This window comes from Lontra canadensis, unplaced genomic scaffold, assembly GCF_010015895.1.
Source record: "Lontra canadensis isolate GAN:19392208 unplaced genomic scaffold, GSC_riverotter_1.0 scaffold169, whole genome shotgun sequence".
Lineage (NCBI taxonomy): Eukaryota > Metazoa > Chordata > Mammalia > Carnivora > Mustelidae > Lontra > Lontra canadensis.
This window is the reverse complement of record NW_022631163.1, coordinates 1,039,022-1,051,084: the sequence shown is the minus strand read 5'-3', so window position 1 is coordinate 1,051,084 and position 12,063 is coordinate 1,039,022. Positions and strand designations below refer to the sequence as shown.

At 38.3% G+C, this 12,063-nt stretch overlaps 1 protein-coding gene across 1 annotated transcript in view; it reads left to right on the top strand.

The window, feature by feature from the left end:
- The window catches only part of CTNNBL1 (catenin beta like 1), a 158,203-nt gene that overhangs the window by 71,787 nt on the left and 74,353 nt on the right, over positions 1–12,063 (top strand). Inside the window, exons 8-10 of the mRNA XM_032845811.1 lie at positions 2,697–2,769; positions 3,006–3,064; positions 4,525–4,673. Coding sequence (XP_032701702.1) covers positions 2,697–2,769; positions 3,006–3,064; positions 4,525–4,673 — 281 coding nt within the window. The remainder of the gene's footprint in view (positions 1–2,696; positions 2,770–3,005; positions 3,065–4,524; positions 4,674–12,063) is intronic.

Here is a 12,063-nt window from a genome sequence, read left to right as displayed (position 1 = left end):
TTGGGCAAAAGAGGCAAAATAATTTGGCCAAGATCACGTAGCTGGAAACCATTAAGGCTGAGATTCTAGCCTGGATATTTCTGATTCCAGTCATTAGAAAAACTTCTAGTACTTAATTTATGTTAGGTACTTCCATATTATAACCTTATTTATTTCTCATAGTAACTCTCCTGATGCTATGTTATCTGTTTTATTATTTTATTTTTATTAGGATGTTATTTTATTATTTGCTTTTTACAGATAAGGAAACTTAAGACCGAGATACATTCCTTGGGTCATAGATGTCCACTCTCAGTTCCTGGTACCTTGGATGTCTTAGGAATTTCGTTTTTACGTGTTTACATGAAACTGTGCCCCTATGCCAGAGAGGACCTAACAATCATGTTTATTAAGTAGTTAGATCCAAATGATTTAATACGTATTTATGTCCTAACAATTTAATAGCCATTTGAAAAAGTAATACACATGAATTAAAAGAAAAAATATTTTGATTTTATACTTAAAGACCGCAGTTACTTATTAATAGATGTGTGTGCCTTTTGAGTGCTGCACAACTTCTAAAGCCTTGGAAGACAGTTAAACACCACTACCCTCATTCCTGCTCCATACTGATTTTCACACAGTTCTTTTATTACAGCAACCACCAAAAACCAGCTTCACAAAGACAGGATGTCATCAAAAGAGTATACCTGGAGCTAGTAGTTAATGCAGTGTTCAACACATGTCATATGTCACTGTGCTTTCTTTGGAAATTTTAAAGTACCCTGCAGTGCCCCTGTGAATTGAGTTTGACACCCTAGGTACCTTGGCACACAGTTTGGGAACTGCAGATTTTGTCTCATGTAGGTAGTACATGCTCATGAGTCAAACCTAGGTGCATCAATCCTAGATTGATATTCTTCTCTTTTTTTTCTTTAACAGGACCATATTACTTACTAAAATTAATTTTAATTCAGTGTAATATTTTTTAAATGCCATTAACAATGGACAAGGTTCACGTCTAATTCACCTGTGTGCTTTCGTGTTTATTTCTTTGTCTTGCATACAGCAGATGCCTCGTAAATACTCGTTGTAAAACAAAAAGAAAATCTCCCCCTTATCTTGGAGATAAGATTTATAAAATCAAATAAAGGACAAGAGGCATCGAAAACACAGAAAGGCTGTGAGATCTTTTGGCTTCTTTTAGTTAAGTGCATCTTGTTTCAAACAAGAACCCTCGTCCTTGAAAAGCTGCATATAAGTGAGGTGGTGTGGCTTAAGTCATTTAAAATACCGATACTTATAATTTAAATAATTTTGGATAAGTAATTTTATTAGCAAATCCTTGATTCTGATAGAGATGCTTACGTCTTGGCTTATCACCGTGTTTTCATTTTTATACAACTGCTTTCCTTAAAGTGAAGCACGCTACAGATTGCATTTAAACCCTGGCTGTTATACTGAATTTCTTGAAACAAGGCCTCAAGCTTGCCCAGGGAGCATATCCTGCAGTCAGTACACGTTAAGACTTTGCATTAACAGATCTTTTAACCTAAGATGGTCAGCTTCCTGAAACCCTGTGGGGTGCACTTAGGCTTGACGAGAAAGACGTGCATAGAAAACTGAAAAGTTGTTGGGTGTTGCTTCATTAGGGGCCACTCTTCCTTCTTAAGTACAAAATCAATGTCCAGACAGAATTGGGAATAGCTCTGAGGTGATGGAGGTGTTAGCTCTAAGATGAACACTTCCCTGTCCTTTCCAGGTACAGAAATGATTTGTCATTTCAAAAACCTGGGTGGGTAGCAAGGCTGCTGCTGATTAACAATTGTTGTGTATGTGTCTGCATTTTAAGGATCAAGGGACAGTAAATAAAAACATGTCGATGAGGTTTGCTCCTCTCTGTGCACCTTTATCCAAAGGGGCCTTATTAGTGGTGAGATACTCGTGTCTCACTACGGAAGCAACAATGTGGACAGCCATAAAAGATAGTCTCTGCAGTAGATATGTCCCCTCTGAAACACCAAGTAGCAGAGCGTGCAGCAGGGAAAGAATTGTGGGTAGTAATTTGGGTGTTAAAATATTAACACATTTCTGCATTTTTAATGTGGTTTCCTTTTTAAATAGTAGGCAGATTATGGCACACGAGCAGATAGGTTTATGATTTCAAATTAAATTTTAAGCATTAGAAAAAATCCAAAAGGAACTACTTTGTTATAAATACATTCAACTATTCTAAACAAGAACTTGCTTTCTTTTCACCTTCTCTAGATCATCTGTCAGCTAATTTATAGCCTAATTTTATGATTGTAATATGTGAGCAAAGCTTCATATGGATTTTAGTTTAAAATTTCAAAACTTTCAATCATTCCTCTAGTTCACATTTCAGTATATACTGTGTGCTAGACAGCAGTCCCTGGACTCAAAATGGGGAATCTGGGAAGGCTTCACTGAGGAGGTGACTTTCATACCTGGGCATGAGCAATGTGAGAGCCATTGTGTCCATCTGCCATTTATGGTTTTACTATGTAGTATTTGAGTCTGATCTCTTGAGAGCAGAGGCAGGCTTTTTTTTTTTTTCTTTTTTAACCTTTAACCTGCCTTTTTGCTTTCTAACTTCTACTTTCTAACTCAGATCCTAGTTTTTGTGAAAAATTCATCTTGGGGAAGGAAGCAAGGCCCCTTAATGTTTTTCTCTCATCTTTCCTATTTCCCCACAGGCAAAGATGCCTTTCGATGCCAACAAACTGTATTGTAGCGAAGTGCTGGCCATATTGCTCCAGGACAATGATGGTGAGGCTCCCTCTCGGTATTGATATTCTGTTAGGATAGGAGCCAGCCTTGTTTCAGATCATGACAGCAAGCTCTCTTGCCTTTGGCATCCCCTTGCTCTCCCTCTCGCTCTCTGTGCAGCTTTTGTACTCTGTCAAGCTGTATTGATTTTGTTTGCTGATGTATCCATGTTAGACGGCTGTAAAATCTGACAGTTCGCTTCATTTTTTTCTTCCTCTATTTTTTTCCTCTTTTAGAAAACAGGGAATTGCTTGGGGAGCTGGATGGAATCGATGTGCTTCTTCAGCAGTTATCCGTGAGTAATTCTTATGCTTCCTGTCTGCCATGAAGATACATGGCCTGCTTTAAAGGGGAGGTGGAGCTGGAAATTGTGGGAAGAAATAGGCCATGTGATGCAAGCCATATGGAGTATGTTGGCAGGTTTGAGGTTACAGTGGAGCTACGTAGTTTGCCTCCCTTTCTTAGTCATTTGCTCTTTATGCCCAGATACCACTGTGTATCTGCTGTGGATTTTCTCCGTCTTCTGAGATTTGTCAATTCAGAAGAGGTGTGCTTCCTGCTTAAGTGTATATTCTTGGGCTGAGAATACCAAGTTATTTCCAGTTGACCCACTCCCGAGATTTTTCACCTCCTTTCCTTTCAATCTGCCAGTAAAATGGATTCTCTTCATTTAGAATCCACATAAGCTCGAGGAGTCCAAGTTCCAGTGCAGTGGGATGGAGGTCACAGAGGAGGATAAGGAAAGATGTGGTTCTAGAGGCTGGAATAAGAAATTGGAAAATGCCATTTTCTCATTGTAAGACATGTAAATCTAGTTGAAATGTTCTGCTGGCATCCTGAAAATACTGTTAAGATTTCTTCTAACAAATCTCATCTGTGCTATTCCAAAACCCAGACTGAAAATAGACCATTTGGATAAACTCTTGAGTGTTGGGAGTGTCTGAGATGTCAGTTTGCATACAGCTGCCATCTTGGTGCCAGCAGCCAGAGTGGCTTGGCCTCCACCCCAAAAAATAGAGCTTTAAAATGTGAATCTGTTTCCAGTTTTCTGGGAAGGTGCTTAGTCCTGTTCTGCAAGATTATTGATCATTTCATAGTAGAGTCTATGGGTATGTATATACTGTTAAAAGGCTTTCCTCTTAACATGCCATATATGTCTGGCAAAGACAAAACGTCTGCTTTCAGCTATTTCCCTGACTTCGAGCCACAGCTGCTGTGTGAGGCAGTTCAGTAGCCCCAGTGGTTAGAAAATTCTTCCTCGGGTTGTGGCCCTTCTGGATTGTGGTTTCTTTTAGAAGGAGTAAAACAAGTTGTGGTTCGGCTGGGCAAATAGAGGGCTTTTGAGGTAGCTGGCAAAGTTGTTTTTTGTCCTGGAGTTGGTGGTTTCAGCTGTATATGCCTTTTATGGAATTGTCTGTATCTGTGTTCTATTTCACAGTAAAAGGGCTGTTGTTGTTGTTATTTTAATCTTTTTTTTTTTTTTTAATCTGCCTCCTTGAAGCCATCAGTCACTCATGGGCCCAGTGGTCAGTTGAGTGTTTTGGTTTTTCGTTTCAACTGATAGCTGTCTAATACCTGTGACTCAGAAAGTCCAGGTTCTCTAATGTGGAAGCTGCTGAGAATCTTGTTGGATGAGCTTCTGCTTCCTCAATTGTTGGGGTTATCAGGACAAGCAGACTTTGGAAACCGTTGAGTGCTAGCTGATGAAAGATATTCTCTTATGGCTCTGTGCTTTCTGGTGTCTTCACTTGACAGGTGTTTAAAAGACACAATCCAAGCACCGCTGAGGAGCAGGAGATGATGGAGAATCTGTTTGATTCCCTCTGTTCCTGCCTAATGCTCAGTTCTAACCGTGAACGCTTCCTGAAGGGTGAGGGTCTGCAGCTGATGAATCTCATGCTCAGGTAGGTTTCTTATCTCCTAGTCCTCCGTTTTTTCTGTCCAGCTCCTCACTGTTAGCCCAAATTCCAGAACACATGTCTATGGTCTTTGAGTCCATTGAGTTTCTTAGATATGAAAAACAGTAAGGCCTTCAGGGGTGGGTGTGTGCATGCGGCATGTGCCTCTGTGTGTGCGGGGGGAGCGGGGGGGTTCAGCTTAGAGTTGGTAAGTAGAAGGTACATTTTGGTCTGTTTGTGCCCTGTTGTGTCAGTTGGTGATACGACCGCTCCATTGAAGGGAAATGTATTTTTGCTCCTTCTGTTACTGTGTTGGTTTTGGGAAATCCAGTCATGATGTTCTAAACATAATCTATGTTAATTTTTAAACTTTGTATCACACATAGACCTATCAATGCCATATGTTTGTCTGTATTTTTCTTATTAACAGAATATCATTTTTTATTTATACATATTTTTCATTATATATTATTTTCTGTAAATTGCACATGAGCTATGCGGCTAGCATAGGAGATATGAAAATGTGAAGGTTCTAGAACTTTTCTTTAGAGTACTTTCTTTATAGATCTTATTATTGTTCTAATTCCTTAAGGTATTTAAAATGGATATCATATTTAGTATATTTCATAGAATCCTACTGTTGGAAGTAAATGGGAGGTAGCTTATGTCAATAACTCTTGAGAAATCTGGCGTGGAAGAGGGGTAGAGAAATGGGGGCAGGAGGTATGGTGATCAGAGTGTGGTGTGGGGTCAAGGGACCATTTTTTAAACTGAGAGCCACTAGAGCATGTTTGTATGGCTGGAAGACACTAGTCATTATTATTCTTCATGAAATTGAGCTGGAGTCTGCACTCTTAAAACTTCTGTTCGTGAACATGCAAAATGCTGTTAAACTAGTTCTTTGAAAAAAATTTTTATAAATTCAATAAATATAGCTATTAAATATAATTTAGAATATAGACATGCAAAACTGCTGTTAAAATGCTGATAAGGTACTATGTTAAGTACTGTGCTTACAAAGAAAGGAAGAAGACAGGATTCTTGCCTCTAAGAAGCTAAAAAAACAGCTCTTGTCACGTAAACACAGCCCAACTTTGGGTGTAGATTTCTTTCACTCTTTTTTTTTTTCTGTAATAATTTCCTTGTTTTTACCAGCTTTTTAGTCCTGTCACACATGTAATTTTCAATACTGTTTCTTTTTGAACTTAACATGGCATTTCCCATGCGGTGACATAATCTTCGTGAGAGTTTTCAATAAATGCATAATGGGCTCCAAGGAAATATAGCTTACTTAGTATTCTGTTGGTGATATTGAGACTGTTTCCATTGTTTTGATATTGTAGCAAATTCTACAATGATCATGTTTTTGTTTAAAACTATTTTCGTATTTAAGCTTATCAAGGCATATGTTTCTAAAATATCTTCTCTTTAGGCCTGTGGAGGGCTGGGGGCACAGTAGACCTCTTCGTTTGTCAGCGTACACCAGACCTGGGATTGATTGAAAATTCCCTTTGTGGAATTGCTCTAAAAAATCTTTTAAAGTGCAGAGTGGGGCATTGGAATTATTCGGAGGCCTTTAGTGTTCAGCTGATTTTTTGCTAGCTTTATTCTCTAGAGTCTTTTGTTTGTTTATCTCCTTTACCCTTCTAATTGCCTGTCCTTTTGTTGAAATGACCCCACCGTCTCTCCAATAAATAGCATATAAAGAAGATGCATTTGGCTTCCTGGGCCTTTTAACCTTAAAACTGTACTCTACGGGGACTTTTCCCTAAGATTCTTAAAGGTCTGAACTGCCAGTGTCTGTGGATGGTTGAGCACAAATATGAAGTGATGTATTCCTGTTGCATATGGCTTGGTAATGTGCAGCAGTGGGGAGCTGTATAAATAACTAGAAATATGGATTATTCAAACAGGAATGCTGAGATTCTGGGAGCCTAATTAAAAAGGTGCTTCAAAAGCCTTAGAAACTGGACCTCTCTAGGTCTCCTAACTTTTCATTTTTGAACACTGAAGTTACTTTTAGATTCTTTTGCATTAACTAGCTATTATAGAAGATTCAGCATTCCCTTTTTTCTCTTTCCCATGCTTCTTTGTTCTGTGTTATTTTTCTTCTTCAGACTCCCAAGTGGAAAGTTTAATTAGGAGAGAATTTTTTCTCTCTTACTAGATTCATCCTGATCTAGCAGGAACTGCCAAGTTGCTCTGTGTCTAGAGAGAAGCCCGTTTAGGACTTGGAGGCTGTAGTACTAGAAGTTCAGGAAAGTTCCTGTGGTTGCACTGTCCATAAGTGTTAGTCTTTAATATGATTCAGGCATTGAGCAGTCATGAAATGCCCTCCTGGAAAGGTGGCAGTGTGGTACAACATGGAAGAGTGGGCTTTGGGAGTTGAGGTCAATGTGGGTTTGGAACATAGCTCTTTCACTTATTAGTGGATATTTGGTGACTTACTCTAACCTTTCTGACCTCTGGCCCTCAGTTTTTCATCTGAAAAATGGGAGTAACAATGCCAAATTTGCAGGGATTTTATGGACATTAAACTGCATGTAATGTGCCTGGGATAATTCTGCAGCTATTAAAATACTGATAAAGTACCATGTTAACTCACTATGTTAAGAGCTAGGCTTAATACAGAGAGGAACAAGACAGGATTTTGCCTTCAAGAAACTCAGTCACTAGTGAAGGAGGCTGATGTTAAGTAATGGCAGTATAATTTAATGTGTTAAATGAACTGTTCCTCTTAAGGGTTTGCATGTCTGTGAATTTTTTTTTTTTACATTTCTGATTATTGATAAGCAAAGGTCATTAGCAAGATAGTCATCTACCCATATACATTATCACACATATATATACACTACCCAATTTAATATTTATCAACTTTATTGAAGCATAATTTATTTATAATAAAACATGCCCATTTAAGTGTACAGTTTTAATTTTGACAGAAGCATCCATCTTTGTTTTCAACACAATGAAGATATGAAACGGCAATGTCCAATAGAAATGTAATGCAAGCAAGGTATATAGTTTTATATTTTACAGTAGCATGGTAAAAAGGTGAAAAGAAACAAAATTAATTTTAATAATACATTTTATTTAACACAGTTTAATAAAAATCATGTCCACAAGTAATCAATAAAAAATACTGCTGAGCCATTTTACTTTTTTTCCTACTAAGTCTTTGAAATCTAGTGCATGTTTACATCTCAATTCAGTGCTAAATTTTCATAAAGTACTTGCTTTGTATCTAGATTTCATAAGATTTCTAGTTGAAAAGTAGATTCCCATACCTAAGTTTCTCCAAACCTACTTAAATATTTCCCAATAACTAAATCAAGTGTTTAAATTTAAATTTATTTAGTCCGTGTTTTGTTTAGCTCGTGTCACTCAACACATTTCTTTCTGAGATTCATTCATTTTGCATGTATCAGTAATTTGGTTCTTATTCACTTTTAGCAGTATTCATTATATTTTTGCATTCCAGAGTATATCCGTTTTTTAATTTAGTCACCTATTGATGAACATTTGGGTTGTTTACAGTGTCTTGCTGTTATTAATAAAGCTGCTTTAAAGTCTTTAGATGAACATATATTTTCATTTCTGTACGGTAAATACCTAGGAGTGGAATGACTAGGTCATATTGGAAATGTAAGTTCACTATTAGAAACTACCAAGCTGTTTTCCAAAGTGGTTGTATCATTTTCTATTCCCTACCTACCCCCACACGCCAGCAAAGCATGAGAATTCCAGCATATCCTCCTTAACACTTGATAATTAGGCTAAAGAATCTTCTCCCCCCATATCAATTCTTCAGCTCTGTCCTTACAAGAATCTTCTCCCCCTATGTCACTTCCTCAGCCCTGTCCTTATACCCACCCACCCACTCCCAAATGTTGAGAATTAGGTTCTAGCATCCTGTACTTTGCACTGTGGGAGCATTTACCATTCTGTGTGGAAGGCATCTGTTTGTCTCTGACTGTACTGTAAGACTCCTGAGAACAGAAACCAAGTCTTCCTCTTTTATCCCTAGCACCTAGTAATAGATAAATATTAAGTTGTAAATATTTTCTAAATGAATGAGAGAAGGATCTGAGAAACATTTTTGATGTTTTAAATCATTGCGTTATAGAATTTCTAGCAAATCCCATTCAAAGACCCAAAGAATGAGGAATGATTTATTAAAAGCTGTATAGTTGAGAGTTCATTCTTCTGCCTAGATATATTTAGTCCTAGTTTTCCCTGTCAGATTTTTTTTAAAAAGATTGATTGATTTGAGAGGGAGAGCAGGGGGAGGGGCAAGTGGGAGAGAGAGAAAATCCGCAAGCAGATTCCATGCTGAGCGCAGAGCCAGGTGCAGGGCTCCATCCCAGGCCCTGAGATCATGACCTGAGCCAAAATCAGGAGTCAGCTGCTCAACCGACTGAGCCACCCAGGTGCTCTTCCCTGTCAGATCAGGTTTTGAACCTGATCTTCAAGACTCTGGGGAAGCCAGGCACTAGCTGCAGTCCTGGGCTTGCTGCCCTGTTCCGCCCGTGCTCATGCTGTGCTGCAGAGGAGAAGCCAACACAAGTGTCCACACTTCACTTTATCCTCCTTTGGGACACTTGAACCTCTCAACACTCTTCCTCCATCATCCTCCAAGGTATTTCAGAGTTATGGTTAGGCATTCATTTTTTGTAACCTTTCTACTCAAGGTCCAGAGAATTCCTTCATGCAGATTCGTAGTTTCTCAGCATTTGTTTATAGGGGCTATAAGGAGGTCTACTACGCCTTTGCCTTTACTGGACAGGCCCTTCTCCTCTGCTTTACCCTCCCACCCAGGTGGTAGTTTAGTTGTCCGGTGACTTTTTTTCACTCCTATGTTAAGAATGTTTGGATTTTACAGTACTTGAAAGAATCAATAAGAAAAAAAAAAAGCTTTTCATTTTTTGTTTTTCCTCTGTCAAAGGACAGATGAAGCATTTTGGAAAGGAAGAAAAGATTGTTGAGATGATATTTAAAAATGGAACTCATGCTTTGGAAAAAGCCGCAGATAGCCATTCTAGCATCTAGGGACCCCCCCCCCAAAAGGAATTTCTTATTTAGTCATAGTGTTTTGATAAGGAAAGAGAAAAGATGGAGTGAGGGTAGATGGCGCAGAACCTCTTGGACAGAATATTCTGTATGTGTGTACACATACTGTGCTTTGAGTGTCGAGAGTTATGGCACAGGGAAGAGGTGTGCATGGTCTTTGGCTAGTAGCAGAAGAGTTAAGATATGATTATGAACCAAGTGGTATTTTTGTAGTCAGGGATAGTGGAGAGAAAAAGACAATTTAGGGAAGTCACAATTTATTGTGAATTTAACAGAATGATCAGATTCAGAGAGTCCAGTTCACAGAAATAAAACTAACTTATACTTATGGGGGAATGGCCATTATAGAATTTATCCAGACATGAGGGTAGAGCTATACAAAGTCCTCTTTACCCCTGGATGGAGACTGATTTTCCATTTCTGCATTCTTGGTTATAGATGTCTCTCTGGTAAAATGGTTGCTGCAAATAGAAGATTTCAATATATCAGGTTTAATTATAGACTGTACTCCCAAATCATTTGATTCCTGCCACCACGAAGCGCTTTTTTTAACAGTATGTCCTTGTTTCAAATGGTTCAATGTTCTTTAAGAAACAACAAAGCCATTGGGAGACAGAAGAATTACATTGTCAGTTTCCTTGAAAATGTTGACATGAAGCTTATTACTTCTGTTGTAAAACCCTGTTCCAGTTAGAAAAAGAAGAGACCACTGAGATCCCAAGGGACGTGTACAAATGCAGCTTGGGGTTGTGTAGCAGAAACACAGTGAACCCGTCTTGGTTATTAACTGTATAGATGGGGGAAGAAAAAGAAAGAAAGAAAGAGAAGGGTACATAGACACATCCCTTTAGGAACCACCATTTTTTCCCCCTGAGGTTTCTCAGTAAGATTGTCCTTAATCTAAAGAAAAGTGTCTCCAACAAAGAAAACAAAAAAATGACGATGGTATACCATCTGCAAAGTCAGCTTTTGCAGGCCCAGTTCTGGACTGTGGGCTTGAACCAAAGTGTAAAGGTAGGCAGGCCAGCCTGGGGAACTTCTAAATCTTGGAATTTTATTCCCTTTGTTTTTACCTTGTTGTGTGTTGGTTTTATTCCTCATAAGCATGGGAAGGTCCAAACTCGATTGCATTTTTATTCTTGTGGTCCTTTTCAGGTTTTTGTTGTTTTTTTTTTAAGAACTAGGGCCTTTTCTTCTGACTTTCAGTCTCTCTGAAATTTAACTGAAAAAGCAAAATAATAATGCTGACATTTTAGAAATCAGTTGAGCTTCCTGGTGGGTTTGTATACAGTGTGTGCTCCAAGCTGCGTACTCACATCTTGCTTGCTGTTTGTCCAGTGAGCAAGTGTTCCCTTTCCCCATTCACTGAGTATTATCATTCTTTCTTAGATGGATAATAGTAGTTTGCACCTGTTCTCTGGGAACCAGAAAAACGCTTCAAAGCACAAAGTAATCCTTCCAACAGCCCTCCAGGCTGGCGTTACCTCTTCATAAATGGAAAGTGCTGTGGCGGGGAAGGCAGATTAAACTGAAGCAAGATTACTTGGCAGGAAATGGTGAAGGACCTGTCGAAACCCTTCCATCAGACTTCATAGCTGTTCATCATTCCAGGGCTGCTAAATTGTACATATTTAAAGTACACATGTTGATGTGTTTTGCAGTGTGTGCCGACCTATCATACCATCACTGCAAACATAACAACAAACATATTTATTGTACCCAAATGTTTCCTTGGGCCCATGGTAATCCATAACTCTTCTCCCTCCACTTCAAGTCTCCAGGCAACCATTGATTTGCTTTCTGTCCATTATAGGTTAGTTTGCATTTTCTAGAACTTTATGTAAATGGATTCATACAGTATGTACTCTTTTTTTTTGGCCTGGTGTATTTAACTATTTTGAGATTCATTACATGTATATCAGTAGTTTATTCCTTTTTCTTTGCTGGGTAGCATTCCATTTTATGAATATATCACAGTTTATTCACTTGTTGATAGACATTTGGGTTTCTAGTTTTTTGCTCTAATGAACAAAGTTACGAATATTTAGGTACATATCTTTGGGTGTACATATTTTTCATTTCTCTTGGATAAATGCCTATGAGTTGAATGTCTGGGTCATATGATGGGAAGATAGTTAACTTTTTAAGACACTATCTATCTGTTCTTACAAAGTTGTTACACCATACCATTTTTATATTCTCACCAGCAGTGCATGAAACTTCATTTGCTCCATATCCCCACTAATTCTTGGTGTGATCAGTGTTTTCTGTTTTAGTCATTTTAATGGGTATGTATACGTATCTTGTGCTTTTAATTTTCATTTCC